Below are 15827 nucleotides of genomic sequence, written 5' to 3' on the forward strand. Positions count from 1 at the left end.
CACACACACACACACACACACACACACACACACCTGACAAAGGCAGCCCCACACACTGATTTTCATTTACAAACACTTTAGAGTTCTCTATGTTTGCATTTTAATAATCACCCCGAGCACCCTCTTACCATCACCTTTTCTCCACCTGGATGAGGGGAAGGGCAACACCTGGGAAGAGACACCTGGGGTCCAGTGCTACATCCAAGAGAAGGTATGTGAGGACCACGTGGCTGTTGCTAGGTGTCATTGAATAAGTTCTGGACCACGGCAACCCTATGTACAGCAAAATGAAATACTGCCCGGTGCCGCGCCATCCGCACACTTGTTCCTATGCCTGAGTCCAATTGTTGCCACCATGGTTATCAATCCATCTCGTTGAGGGACTTTCTCTGTTTTCACTGTCCCTCCACTTAACCAAGCATGATGTCCTTCTCCAGGAACTGGTCTCTCCAGACAACATGTCCAAAGGATGAAGGATGAAGTGTCGCCATCTTTGCCTCCGAGGAACACTCTGGCCGTACGTATTTCTTCCAAGCAGACTTGTTTGTCCTTTTCGGCAGTCCATGGTACTTTCAGTATTCTTCCCCAGCACCACATTCAGATGCCTTGATTCTTCTTCAGTCTTTCTGGTTCAAGGTCCAACTTTCACAGGCATCTGAGGCAAGTGAAAATACCATGGCTTGACTCAGGCACACCTTAGTTCTCAAAGTAATCTCCCAGCTTCTCAACCCTCTAACAGGATCTTGTGCAGCAGATTTACCCAGTGCAATGTGTCCTTTGACCTCTTGACTGCTGCTTCCATGAGGGTTGCTTCCATGCTGCTGCTTCCATGACTGATGACTATGGATCCAAGCAAGACAAAATCCTTGACAGCTTCAATCTTCATGATGTTGCCTATGGGTCCAGCTGTGAGGATTTTGGTTTTCTTTACGTTGAGGATCTTCATCAACAAGTGCTTCGAGTCCTTCTCACGGTCGGCTAGCAAGGCTGTACCAGCTACATATTGCAGGTTGTTAGTAAGCCTTCCTCCCATCTTGATGGGGCTACAGCCATGGAGTTCCTGCCCACCTCATGAGTCACCAGAAGAAGCAAATGAGAAACGGTAGGTGTGGCAACAGCTATTAGTCGATTAGAAAGTCCAACAGTCTATTCTCCATCCAGAGGCCACCCCTACTATCACTTACAGCAGCGGTTCTCAACCTGTGGGTTGCGACGCCTTTGGGGGTCGAACGACCCTTTCACAGGGAGCGCCTGATTCATAACAGGAGCAAAATGACAACTATAAATTAGCAACAAAATAATTTGATGGTTGGGGGGTGACCCCAACCTGATGAACTGTATAAAGAGTCACGGCATCAGGGAGGTTGAGAACCACTGACTTATAGGATGCGTGAATGCAGCTTATTCCACTGAGAGGAGGCGCTCCGGCTTCCCAGCTCCTAGGTGGACATCCTAAGGTTCCCTGGTCCAGCCAGCAGTAGCCCAAGTCGCTCAAGCCTGTCTTCTTCTGCTATACGGGAGGCTCCTCCATGGCATGATTAGATGGGCAAATGATGGGAGTCCTCTCGCCTTTGCCATCAACCTCATCCCCTCATTCAATCGGGCTCTGGCTCAGGGGTAGGAGCGGGGAGCTTCCCTCCTTGAGGGGGCAAAACCATCATCTCCCAAGTTAGCTTTTTGCAGCCCATACAGGAAGAAAGGAGAGTGTGCTGCAGCCAGTCGTAAGGATTCCTCACAGCCAAGGGAGACAGCTCCTGGACCTTCTTCCCAAGATTCCCCGCCAGGGAGCAGGGGCAGCATGGGGGACTTTCCATTCACCTTTCCCTGGGACCGCTATTTACAGAAGAGGTTCAGAGAGGACAAATGCTTTGCCCAGGGCCACAGGGTCAGTTAGGGACTTTCATGGGCTGAGCCCCTTCTCATTAAGAATGAAAGCGAAGACAAAGTGGGTAAATAAGCAAATGTGGTGAAGAAAGGTGATGGTGCCCGGCTATCAAAAGATATAGCGTCTGGGGTCTTAAAAGCTTGAAGGTAAACAAGCGGCCATCTAGCTCAGAAGCAACAAAGCCCACATGGAACAACATATCAGCCTATGTGATCATGAGGTATTGAACGGATCACTGAAGACAAATGGGTGCATAAGCAAATATGGCGAAGAAAGCTGATGGTGCCCGGCTATCAAAAAGTATAGCGTCTGGGGTCTTAAAAGCTTGAAGGTAAACAAGCGGCCATCAAGCTCAGAAGCAACAAAGCCCACATGGAAGAAGCACACCAGCCTATGCAACCATGAGGTGTCAAAGGGATCAGGTATAAGGCATCATCAGAACAAAAAATCTTACCATAGTGAATGATAGTGGGAGTGCGGAGTGGAGACCCAAAGCCCATTAGTAGGCCACTGGAGATCCCCTTGCAGAGGGGTCTCAGGGAGGAGACGAGCCAGTCAGGGTGCGATGTAACAACGATGAAAAATACAACTTTCCTCTAGTTCCTAAATGTTTCTTCCCCACTCCCACTACCATGACTTGAATTCGACCTTGCAAGTCTGGCCGGACCAGAGGATGTACACTGGTACAGATAGGAACTGAAAATACAGGGAACCCAGGGCGGATGAGCCCTACGGGACCAGTGGTGTGAGTGGCGAAACAGGGAGGGTAGAGGGAGAGTGGGTAGGAAAGAGGGAACCGATTACAGGGAACTATATGTGACCTCCTCCCTGGGGGATGGACAGCAGAAAAGTGGGTGAAGGGAGATGTTGGACTGTGCAAGATATGACAAAATAATAATTTATAAATTATCAAGGGTTCATGAGGGAGGGGGAACAAGGAGGGAGGGGAAACATGAGGAGCTGATGCCAGGGGCTTGGGTGGAGAGCAAATGTTTTGAGAATGATGAGGGCAATGAATGTACAAATGTGCTTTACACAATTGACGTATGTATGGATTGTGATAAGAGTTGTATGAGCCCCTAATAAAATGATTGAAAAGAAAAGAAAGGAGAAACATGAAGAAGAAGGATGTCACTTTGAGGACTAAGGGCTCCTGACTATCGCCAGGTGGTGTCAGCAGTGTCATTTGCATGTGAAAGTTGGACAATAAATACGGATCACTGCAGAAAAATCGATGCATTTGAATGATGAAGTGGGTGAAGAATATTGAAAGTACTGCGGCTGCATAAGAACACACAGAGCTGTCTCAGAAGAGATACAACCAGAATGCCTCTTAGAAGCCAGAGGGGGAGACTTCCTCTCATACCCTTTGGACATATTATCAGGAGACACCATTTCCTGGAAATGGACATCATGCTTGGAGGGTCAGCACAAAAAAAAGATAATAATAATAATAACAATAAAAGAGGAAGCCCCTCAGTGGGATGTGCACAGTGGCTGTAAGAATGAGCTCAAATATAACAGTAATTGTGAGGATGGCAATGGCTTGTTCTGAGGCAGACAAGGTTGTTAAGAGTCAGAACTCTCTTGATGGCACCTAACATTCCCCAGAGAAATGAGGAGCCAAGCTGGCTGAGGGAGGGCGGGGTGGGTTCTCTGGGCCAGGCCCCTCCAGTGTCCAAAAGCAGGTCCAGGCCTGTCCACCATCTTTGTATCTTGGCTGTAGCCCCAGGGAAAGGTTGAATTGAGCAAAAGACCCAAAGAAATAGCATGAGCTGCTGGAAAAGGAACCTGGGGAAGGGGGACTTGGAGAGAGCTGGCAAATGCTTCTCCATCGTCCCATTCCCTCTTCCAGTCTGGCAACCTCAGCAAAGCTCCTTAAGCCACAAGCCTGAGCCAAAACCAGCTCCCCTTTCCAGCAAGGAGGGCCACCCCCCACTGAGCCTCCACCCACATACAAGCGTGGCTGTCACATTACTGCTGTCACCACCAGCTAACAAGGTATCTCCTCTGAGGACCTCTGACCCAGGCCCAAGAAGCAGGACCTCCATGTGGCTCCTGAATCAGAGGCCCAGCCTTGCATGGCAGTGTCCACAGCAGGGCCCTGACAAGGCGACACAGCAGGTAGGGGTAACTGCTCAAGCTCTCCAGCCCCCTCCTGGGTGTCACCCAGAGTTTGGAGGAACTTGAACTATGATGGCGGGGGAGGCACAGGGCATTGTACACCTGCCCTCGAAGAAATATGGGAGAAAAGTCTCAACACCTTATGGAGGAAGTTGACCAGAATAAGGCCCGTATGGATCCCGACGCCCTGTGGAGCCTAAATAACACCCCACAGAGGAAGCTGACCAGACCAGGGCATGCGTGGGTCTGGGGTCAGAGCCAGCTTCTTCCAGAGCCCACGGCCTCCAAGCCCTCCCCGGCCTGCCCCCCGCCTGCCTTTCCAAAGCAGGACTTCATCGCACGGGCACTTCCACGCCCGTCCACACTCCAGTCACCCTAAGCAGGCCTTGGTAGCGCTGTTCCCAGGGCCGGAAACATCCCTTCCCACCCACAACCTGTCCCCCTCACCCATTACAGCTTGGCTCCAGCACCCACTCCTCCAAAAGCCTTCCCTGACTGCCTAGGTCAGTGAAAAGCTCCTACCGAGATGAAGAACTAAGGCTGACAGAGAAAGAGGTCATTGTAGCTTCTGTCAAGTGAGCCCAAACCCCACTGGGGGGCGATTTAACAATATGGGAAGTTGATGCAGTGAAACAAGGAGAATATTTTAGGAGTTGGGGGTAGAGGGGAGGTCAGGTCTGGCAGTGGTGCCCTGGGGGCTGAGAGGGGAAAGTCTGGTGATGTGAAGTCCCTCCCCATCCCTAGCAGCTGTGGCAGCTGCTACACCACCAGCCAGCTGCCCCTTCCCTCCCTGCCTACCCTGCCAGCCACCACCCTCTGCCTACCTCCTACCCCCACTCTTACTGTGAGGCCTACATTGCCCATCCATGGGGTGGAGGCAGCCATAGAGGCTGGCTATGGCCCCAGGTTTGGGCTACAGCAAGAGGACAACACGGTACCGTGTCCTGGCGTGCCAGAGCCGCTGCCATACAGGATCCTAAGTGCAACTCCAAGCCCCCTGCTCTGACCTCTGTCCCACCCAGATCAGCATTTGGGACAGACGGCAGTTAGTGTAGGTCCAGAGAGCTGGGGTAGAAGCCTGCGAAAGAGCAAAGCGGTATCTGAAGACTGTTACAAGAAGTCTGAGCTTGGCCAGGCCCTGACTGTGATGCCCCATGCTCCCCCAAACACACTAGACCCAGCCAGCACTCCCCGATCCCTGTCCCCTAAAAGCCTTCTTGGGTGGAATGTGAATTCCTGTGAGCAGCCCTTCTGGGAAAAGGTGGAGAGGTGAGGTCTGTCCTCTAAAATAGACGGATGATGAGTATCCCAGTGTCTCCCAGCCATCAGTACCTGCAGAGCTGCCTCCCCGTCTGCCTCTCTTGTCACCTGTGGCTCTGAGAGGTGAGCCTGTGGCTGTGGGCTCAGGAAAAGCAATTAGGTCGAGGTAATGAGAGGTGTGCCAAGCTGGAAGTGTCATCATGACCCATCCCGCAGGGAGGCAACGTTATAGGACCTTGCCCCTTACCACCAGAGGCCTGCTTGAAGCCTGCTCACCAATTCTCACTCCCCACAGGCCCACAGGGTGAAGAGTCAGGAATCAGAGCAACGGACCCCAAACCTCTGGATTCTAAATCAGGAAGTTTGCCGGATGTGTAGCGTTGATGATCCTACCCCGGAGAATATCCGGTATTCCAGCCCTGTGGAGCTCACCAGGCATCTCGGGAGCCCCGACTTCTCAGTGTGGTGCCAACTGGGCCTGGCTGGGGTGTGACTTGGAGGCTGGCTGCAGGTGGGCCTGTCACTGAAGTGCTCACTCGGGGCAGGGAGAGTAAGCGCCTCATCCACTGTGTGCACATGGTTCCTAGGGTCCCCCCGACTGTGCCATGGGACACCCCTACCAGGGGCCAAGGTGTGGGGCGACTTGGCTCACACCCGTCACCCCCACTGGCTCTTCCCAGGACCAGAGCTCAGACACCGGAGTGTTGCCTTAAATTTCCAAGCAATTTGTCTTTTGCCTCAGAGCCTCAAAAATAGAATCTCCAACTTGGAAAAAAAAAAAAGAATATCCAGTGTTACCATCATTTCAAAAAAGAAGCAGTGTTGTGACAACAGCAATAAAAATAGACAGGCTATGAGCTCAGAACAAGGGACAGTGGCCTATAATGCATGTAGCTCTTTGGAGCACAGGCACACCCACAGCACATACACACATGGTACTTGTTCACCCTTCCCTGAAGGGGTCTGTAGACTTGCATCTTAGACCCGCAGGCCCGAACCAGCCCACGCCCCAAAGGGGAAAAGGTTAGGCTTAGACTCTCAGGGTTGCTAGAAAAAGTAAAGACCGCCCCCCCCCCCCCCAAAAGAGAGTGTAATGGGAGATTAGGAGGATTTTAAGGACCAGAATCTGTCAAAAATAATGCCTGCTTAGGTTTTCCTACAGTGCTATACTGTACATTTGCATCTAATTTGCATTTCCTGATAGCCTCTCCAGGCCTGGTCTACTCATTGTTCACTATACAGGAGGCAACCCAGACCTTTGTCCAGGAGAGACCACGCTGTCAAGTTCAGACGGGAAAGACCATGGTCAAGCCATGCCAGGTTCATCATTTGCTACATGGGAACGGTAACAACCTCACAGAGTTACAGGGACAAGAGAAATTTCACCAGTCACCTGGCACTTACTAGGTAGGCAATCAATTTTGCTTATTATTATTAACATTTAACAAAGCCTTCCCTGAGGGAAGGAAGGGCTGGCCTGTCTCTTTCTCAATTCCCCGGCCCTGACCCTGGTCAGTGCTGAGCATGGAGCCAGCTGCAGACCCTAATCCAGGCAACTCTGTGGATTCTTTACAGTGGTTCTCCACCTTTCTAATGCTGCCACCCTTTCATACAGTTCCTCGTGTTGTGGTGACCCCAACCACAACATTATTTTAGTTGCTACTTCATAACTGTAATATTGTTACTGTTATGAATCATAATGTAAATATCTGATATGCAGGATGTATTTTCATTGTTACAAATTGAACTTAATTAAACATAATTAAAGCATAGTGATTAATCACAAAACAATATGCAATTATATATTGTGAAATATTTATGTATTTTCCAGTGGTCTTAGGAGACTCCTGTGAAAGGGTCATTTGGCCCCCAAAGGGGTGGTGACCCACAGGTTGAGAACCGCTGTTTTAGGAGCTGGGGGCCTTTGGGGGACAGCCCGGGAGCTCCCATGCTCCGGCTCCCATGAGTCAGGAACCTGTCATGGCCCAAGAACAGTGATAGGATAAAGCCTACTAACAGGGAGAGCTGCACGTGCTTGGAGCTCCTCCATCCTGTCCGTTTAGCCTGCAGTCTCACTGTCCTAGTTTCTGATGAGGAAACTGAGTCTGAGATGCCAGCATCACTTGCCAAGGGCAAAAGCCGACAGTGACGAGTAGGGAGGGACTCAAACACAGCCTGAGGGTGCCCATGACACAACGAGCTGCAGGGCAAGTCAATCTTGCCTATGGCCCTCCAGAGGCTGGGCCATCTTTGACGCCTTCCTCTTCCTCCTCTCCCCTTCCCCTCCCTCCCCCCTCCCTCCTCCTCATTGAGCAGGTCCTCCCACTTCTCCATCTGCAGAAGGAAGGGAACAGTGAGTGACTGCTCACCTGGTCCAGCAGACTGCCACCAGCGCCTCACGTCTGCCCGGGTCAGCCTGCCACTCACTTCCCTGCTGAGTTTTTAAGGGTTGGTCTGCTTTTCTTTGCATTTTTAATACCCAAGGAAGATCTGCCAAAGAGGCAGCTTAGAAAAACACAGCATGCCAGGATAGCATCTAAGAGGAAGTATCCTTCCCCTAGGTGCCCTTTCACCTGGAAACCGGAACAGCCACAACCAATCCCCACACAGTGACTTGGAGGTAGTCGGTGTGAGAGCCACGTTCACCTTCACTCCTGAATTCTCCACCCCAGCAGAGGGCTCGCATTCAGGAGATGCTGAGTAAATCCTGAACCAATCAATGCTCAGTCTTTGCTTCACCTGCTTGCTTCCGGCCGGTCTTCCCCAGCTGCAGCAGCAGCTCCATGAAGACAGGGGGTAGGTCTGACATTGCCTACATGTGCTGTCATTTGTCCTATGACTGAGTGACTGAATGTTCGAACAAACGAACGACCCACGTCATCATTTTGACAATGGTGAAAGGGAAGCCCCGCGAGGTAAAAAAATCTTACCCAGGTGGCGTTTGTGTGTGCCAGAATCAGAGTCACCCCAGAACCATGGATTCCAGAGTCTAAGCCATCTCTCCCCATAGACACACCTCATAACCCTTGATCAGCTCAAGACTCAGCAGGGATTAGAGGTCTATAAAAAGAGAAAACAAACTCCCTGCCATCGAGTCGGCGCCGGCTCACAGAGACCTGGAATGAACATTCCCGGGGAGCAGCGTGGGGAGGACGGAGGATGGAGAGCTCCCAGTGTGGGCTCATCCTGGCACCTTGCCCTACAGAGCTGGAATTCGTGACTACTTACCACGCATGAGGCATGTGTCGGAGCCCTGGTGGCACAGTGGGCTAAGTGTTGGGCTGCTAACGCCAAGGTCAGCAGTTTGAAACCAATAGAAGCTCCATGGGAAGAAGGCATGGCTTTCTACTCCTGAAAGGAGTAGCCATCCCAGAAACCCACTGGAACAGTTCTCCTCGGTCCTTTGGGGTCACGATGGGTCGGGATCAACTCGATGGTAGTAAGTTAGAGTTTCTGAGGCATTTTGTCGAGGACTTTACTTCTCATAAAAACCATGCACAGAATGATGCCGGTTTATTCACAAAGACACTGGGCTCAGAAAGGTCCTCCCATCGCTCACGGTCTCAGGGCCGCCCAGGGAACCTAGGACGGTCGTCTGCCTGCAGAGCCCACACTTCTGCTAGCCCTCACACTGGGGGTGGGCTCTCGTGCCTTCTCTCAGGTGGCAGGACCCAAGGATTCTAGAAGCACAAGGAAGAAGAATCATCTGAGACTTGACCCTCGCTTTGTCCAGGCCCTCCAGCTCATAAGGGGTGACATGGGACTCGCTCTCAGGCCTGGCCTTCTCGGCCAAAGAGCAAGGACACAGCCAGAGGCCCAGCGCAGAGAGTAGAGATGACCTTGGAGGGCTGTCTTGGAAGAGGGGGAGGAAAAGCCAAGGCCTCTTCATGAAGCCATGCTGACTCAAGGATGCTCACAGCATTCAAGTGACTGCCGCAACCACCCCTCACCTCCTTTTCTCTTGAGCTAACTTCATGTCCTCAGTTCCCAGCTCCACTGATGCCCCTGGCCCACCCCTTAGTCCTCCTTGGAAGCCCCCCTCTCCCCATGCTCCATGAACACCATGACTTCCCCTCCTTTGATGCTCTGAGCAAAAGAGCCTTTCCTCACGGGGAGCTTGCCCTCCCAAAGCCCACTCTTCCCAGAGCCCAGTGGGGTTCAAGGAAGCCCATGGGCCCCACTTCCACCTCTCCAGGCCCACATTCCACTCAAAACTAACCAAAACCAACTCCGTGCCATCGAGTCGATGCTGACGCATAACAACCCTCTAGGACAGGGTAGACCTGGCCCTGTGAGTTTGCAAGACTGTCCCTCTTTACGGGAGTAGAAACCCCATCTTCCTTCAGAGGAATGCCTAGTGATTTCTAACTGGTGACCTTGCGGTCGGCAGCTCAACACATAACCACAAGCACCTATATATACTTCTAACAGGAAATAAATCCTCTAGGAGGCAAAAAAAATCCACTACATAAATCACTGGGCTTAAAGAAAGCATCCAGTGAAAGTTTGTGCAAGTTTAGAGGAAAGAGGAACAGTGCAGGGAGACATAAAGAGGAAGGAGAGAGAGAACCGTGAAGGTGACAGGGAAGGGGAAGAAGGCAAGTCGCAAGTAGATACTCAGACACCCGAGATGGATGTGGGGGTTGGAGAACGCAGCCTGGGAGCAGGGCTGGGAGAAAGGGGAATGTTCCAGACTTCAGCTCACTGGAGTGGGTGGGGCCCCATCCACCGGTCACTTAGGCACATGGTAATTTAGGCAAGTGGCAGGCCTGCCTGGGCCTTCGGTGAAAAGGGACAAGAATACTTACTCTGAGGTGTCGCAGGGCTACTCTTACAGCTCAAGATACAAAAAATAGCTCGTGTGAAGTTCTGGCTCTCATTGCAGGCCATGTCGGCCCCCCAGAGACATAGTTAATACGGCTCCTGTCAAAGGAAACTTTTCCCACCAAGATGAAAATGGTGCACACTGGTGAGATTCATGGCTATGTGTCAGATTCTATAAATAATTTCCCCTCCCATTCCCGTTAGAGAGCATCCTACTGCACGGCACGCGAAGCCCTGCACTACCCACAGGCAGCCATGCCTCCTGCCCACCCCAGCTGCCCCCCTGCACTGTCCACTCAGCACTCCTCTCCTCATGCTCTGGGGTTGGCGAGGAGGAAAGACGGAGTGCACACTTCCACCCATGGCCAGGCCTTCTTGCGCTCATCATTGTCCTACCCTTCCCAGAACCAAGCTCGGTTTTCCACGCACACTCTATTAGGACTTCTGGGCAGTGGACCTTCAGAGGTGAGTAAGCCAGATTCCAGCAGCACCCCACCCCCACCCCCACCTCCCAGCTGTCCCTACTACTGGCCACCCCCATCCCCCAAGGGGATCACTCGGCCAACCTCTAATCCTCTCTGTCATCTGACCCTGGCTCTATCCTAAATCTGTTCTACCCAGCCACACTTCTGAGGCCCAAAAATGGGCACAGTCATTTATAGAGGGTCGGACCAGCCCAATGCAATGGGAAGATGACCTCATTGGCGCCATGGCCTGGGCTACAGGCACCACTCTGCACCTGGCACTCTGGGAGTGGCTGAAGGCAGAAAGTAATCAGAGATGTGCCATGCTAGCAGGCCCGGGTGACCCTTCCAGCTCATTATTGTACCCAACTCATGCTGGGGCCAGAGGCTGCAGGGCCTACAACAATAAGAACCATGTCTCCCTGCTCCCAGCTGCATCTTAAGACTCGGTATGAAGAGGCACATGGGCACTTAACCAGAGAACGGCAAAGGTAGCTCACAATACAAACCAGCCTACCACAGACCTGCGTGAGGGCTCCAAGTCATGCCCGAAAATGCTGGTGGTGGACACAGGGAGCTGCCTCCTCTGCCTAGGAGTACCCAGATCGGGGCAAGAGGGCCAGCTGGGTGAATAGGTGAGTAGTAACAGATCAACGTGATCCAGGATTCCGTGGAGGAGCATACTGGAGCTGCAGGACAGAAGTAACTGGCTCAGTGCCACCTACAGGGCTCCACCGCACCAGCGGGCTTGACCCTACTGACACCGGGTGTCTCGGAAGATGTGTATGCTTTGTGAGGAAGAAGAGAAAATGACAGGGCAGTCCTTCCACCCAAACTCCTGCTTGTTGGTCAGCTAATGCATTCTCTGGGCACCGAGGAAGCTGACATAAATAGGGCAAGGTGGGTGCAATCCAGGGCATGCAAGTAAGGGACAGGGGCCCATGGGTGAAGTCAGCACAACTTGACCAAGGTAAATAATAAAGGCATGATTTTGCTAAACGCGATAACATATGCAATTTTGCAAAAAAAATGGTGAGAACAACCAAAAATATAAATATGGTAACAGAGGTTGTGGGAGAATGATAGGTCTTTCACTCCCAAAAAGAGTTACAGCCTCAGAAGCTCTATCCTACAGGATCACTACAGGTCAGCATCGATTGCTGGTAACTCGGTGGCCAGGCGGTTGGTTATGTAGGTAGATACAGATGTTTGTTGTGGTGAGGTGCTGTCACGGCCTAGCAACCTATGTATGCGTGGCATTACCCAGACCTGCGTCATCCTCACAAACACTGCTCTGTTGGGGTCCATTGTTGCAGCCCCTGGGTCAATCCGCTTCGCCAAAAGGCTTCCTCTTTCTCTAACCTTCTACTTTACCAAGCATGATGTCCTTCACGAGGGAGGGGCCCTTCCTTATAACAGTCCCAAAATAAGGAAGACAAAATCTTACCATCCTCACGTCGAAGGCACATTATGGCTATACGAATTTGTTTGTTCTCTTCAGCAACATCATAATTAAAGACATCAATTCTTCTTAGGTTTTCCTTATTCATTGCCTAGCAGGTATATGAAGTGATTGACAATACCACGGCTTGGGTTAAAACCAAAAATCCAACTCACTGCCATCAAGTGGATGCCGACTCACAGCAACCCTACAGGACAAGATAAAACTGCCCCTGTGATTTTTCCAAAACTGTAACTCTGTATAGGAATACAAAGCCCCATCTCTCTCCCTCGGAACAGGTGGTGGGTTCACACTGCTGACCACATGGTGAGCGGCCCAACGTGTAACCTTAATCTTCGAAGTGACATCTTTGCCTTTTAATCCTTTAAAGAAGGTTTCTGCAGAGGATTTTCCCAGTATAAAACATTTGATGTCTTGGCTGCTGCTTCCATAAGCATTAATTGTGCACTCAAGTAAAATAAAATCCTTGACAATTTCAATATTTTCTCTGGGTGGCATGATGTTGCTTATTGGTCCATTGGTGAGGATTCTTGTTTCCTACGTGTTGAGTTATAATCTGTACTGAAGGCTGTAGTCTTTGATCTTAATCAGTAAGAGCTTCAAATCCAATCCTGATGCGGTATGCTTCTTCATCTAGGCTAGCTTCTCAGATTATTCACTCAGCATTCAGAGAATAAATATGGTGAAACAATGCAACTCTGACACACACCTTTCCTGATTTAAACCACACACTGTCCCCTTCTTCTGTTCGAAAAACTGCCTTTGGTCCATGTAGATATTAACGCATACATGCCTATAGAAAGGCATATACAAGTAAATATGTATATAAACATGTATTTGTAAACACATGCATATCTACACATGTATGTATTATGTATTTGTACACACACACACACACATATATATATATATATACATATATATATATATATATATATATGCACAGAGAGCACAGTAATGGAAATTTTCAGACAACTTGATATATCAGGTTAAAAGACTTGATCCCATAGTCTCAAGGAACAACTTAGTCAATTGACATAACATAGTTCCAAAGATAATGTTCTACATCTTAGTTTGCTGAGTAACATGTGGAGAAAAAGAGAATGAAGAAAATTACAGGCTCAGAGAAGAAACGAATCCACAGAACAGCCCACACAAACCACACCCTCTCCAACTTGAGACCAGAAGATTTAGATGGTGCCCAGCTACTCCTACCAACCGTCTGACCAGAGAAACAACAGAAGGTCCTGGATCGAATGGGAGAAATAAATTAAAGTTCCCCAAAGGGACAGACGCATGGGACCAACCCTACACCATCACCCTATGATAACTTTTGAACTTGAAATGGAAGCTATTTCTGAAGGTGACTTTTCAGTCAAATAATAGGTTGGCTTATAAGATAAACAGTATCATTCATGCATAATGTGCTCCCTTAAACAATTAACTATATGAGGCACAATGGTCAATATTTACTGGAAAGTAAAGATAAGGCAAAGAGAGGAAGGGAAGCTAGAGCAATGGGAACAAAACAAAATGGGAAAAAAAGAATACGGACACATTATAACAATTGTAATAGCAAGAAACCATTTGTATAAAAATTATTAAGGGGAACCTATTTGCTGTGCACGCTTTCACTGAAAATGCAATAAAATAGTATTTTTTCTAAAAAGGCATAATTGCATGGACAATGCTCCAAGTTATATATGAGCAGGGAGCCTAGTTACTGGGTAAAGGGGAAAGGAGGCTATGAATTGGGAGGAGGATCCCACCTGGGGCAAAATGGGAGAAAATGGAGGAAAGGGAACCTTCCTGGAAGCAGCCAGGGGCCTCACGTAGGGCCAGACCTTGGTCAAAGCCAGCAGCTGTCAGTCCACTGTCCATGCACTAAAATGCAAGCCATTTACAAAGAGGTAACACAGCCCATGCCTCTGCCTCCAGAATGGCATTCAAGATGATGCTGCAGAGAAAAGGCAGCCAGGGCAAAGGAGACACAGGACATAAGTGTGCGGGGGCAGGGCACTTGTCTCCTGGGCCTCCCATTCATCTTCTTGGGCTTCCTCTGAGCCGCAGGAAGCCTCAGGCCTGCTCTAGGCACCAGCAAGAACTGCCCAGTCATGGGGGACCAGCACCAGCACCAGCACCACCACCCGGTCCCTCCTGCACCCAAGGGCTTCTTAGTCTTCCCAGTGCCTAGCTAGTTGCCCTTGGGGCCTCCAAGTCTTCCCTCTCTCCTGGAGAAACGAATTGGGGTGGACCAGATCTGAAGCTTGGCTAAGGGCCCTTCCTTCCTTCCACATGTTCTTATCTGGAGCCTCAAATGATGAGCAGCAGGACTCAGGGAGGCGCCAGGGAACGCTCCAGCCGCTGCAGCCGCAGCCCGGTCACCACAGCCGCCACCGCCACGCACCACCCACCACCCACTCCCCCACCACCACTACCGTCACGTGGCTGCATCCTCAGGGAGCCCTCAGGTCCCAGCTGGAAAAGTCGCTGTTTATAAACAGCCACAAAGCCTGGAACGTCAGCCAGTGCGGGGAGGGCGGGGGCGGTAGGGGGTGGGCGAGTGCCCCCCACCCCCACCCGCGCACAGGCGGGGAGTGGCAGGCCCCTCTGCGCAGCACTGGGGGTGGGGGGTGGGGGCACCCCGGCAGGAGCACCAGATCCTGCAATCTCAGATTTCAGAGTCAGAGCCAGAAGGGGAAGTGGCGTCAGCAGCTTGCTAGCGTAATCCAATTCATTAAACATAAGGTGACAGCGGAGAGAAAGGACAGGCGAGGACCCCCTAAACCCTGTCCCTTCGTTTCCTGAACTGTCCAGGTGCCCCAAGAAGCTCAGGGCTGTGCCCTCCGGCGTCGGCGCCCAGGGGTAGGGCTTCCAGAGGGTCGAGAGAGAGGCGAAGGGCAGCGATCCCGAGAGAAGCCCAAGGCACCCTCCACGCCCTTCCCCCACCAGCCGCCGGCTCTCAGCCCTGGGGGTGCGGGTTCCCAAGCCAGGGCCGCCACCCGGTCCACAGGCTCCAGCTAACCCGACGCCCTGGCTAGGGCGCTGACACCTCCCCGGGGCGCACGCAGCGCCCCCCTCTCCCGATCCAGGCCGGTCGGGGCTCCAGGCCGCCAACTCGGCTCGGGAGAGGAATCCGATCCCTTCTCGGGCAGGCCACGGGGAAGGAAGGGGGAGAAGCGGGCAGAGAGGAGTCGGCGGACGCCTCCGGTCCCCGGTAAAGTGGTCCAGACGGAGGAGCGGGGCTCCCCACGACCTCGCGCCGGGTCCGCCTGCTTCCCGCGTGGGCCTAGAGCACCGAGTCCCATCTCCGCTCCAGCCCACGGGCCTGGACCTCGCAGGGAGCGCGAGGCGAGACCCCCCCCACCCCACCCCCGCCCCCGCCGCCGGCAGGAAGAGCCCCCAGACCACTGACTGCCCCTTCTCGATGGAGGGGGCAGAAAGAAATGCAAGAGGACTGGGGCGAGAGGCGATGGGCAGCTGCACACGCTCTCCGGTCCTCGCAGGGAATGGCGAAGCGGAGGACATGGGCCAAAGAGGGTGCCCAGGGAGCCAGGGCGCAACCTGGGCGCGCCCCGTGGCCTTCTCCGCGGCTGTCCCGGGGCGGACCGGCCAGGAGGTTAGAGGGAGGAAAGGGTCCTGCCCGCTCACCTTCTCCTGCGCACGGGTGAGCTTCTTCTGCACGTTGCTGGCGATCTTCCCCGCCGTCACCCCCTTGCTGCCCAGCTCTGCCATCGCGACGCGGACCCGGCCCGGGGCGGGGAGACCTCACGCAGGAGAGCAGCGCGCGCCCCGCCGAGCCCCGCCG

The 15827-nt window shown here is 52.1% G+C and overlaps 1 protein-coding gene across 12 annotated transcripts in view; it reads right to left on the minus strand.

Annotated features, from left to right (window-relative positions):
* Positions 1 to 15821, minus strand: part of BIN1 (bridging integrator 1) — a 97547-nt gene extending 81726 nt beyond the window's left edge. For 11 of the 12 annotated variants that reach the window (XM_004703856.2, XM_004703853.2, XM_004703852.2 and 8 more), the window contains exon 1: positions 15671 to 15821. In XM_004703856.2, coding sequence (XP_004703913.1) covers positions 15671 to 15754 — 84 coding nt within the window. In that variant the 5' untranslated portion in view covers positions 15755 to 15821. Of the gene's footprint in view, positions 1 to 14457; positions 14507 to 15670 lie in introns of those variants that run through there. The other variant, XM_045298482.1, reaches the window with a different exon arrangement.
* Positions 15822 to 15827: the final 6 nt, after the last annotated feature.

This window comes from Echinops telfairi, unplaced genomic scaffold (genome assembly GCF_000313985.2).
Source record: "Echinops telfairi isolate 266 unplaced genomic scaffold, ASM31398v2 ScPeMD7_4;HRSCAF=17, whole genome shotgun sequence".
NCBI classification, from domain to species: domain Eukaryota; kingdom Metazoa; phylum Chordata; class Mammalia; order Afrosoricida; family Tenrecidae; genus Echinops; species Echinops telfairi.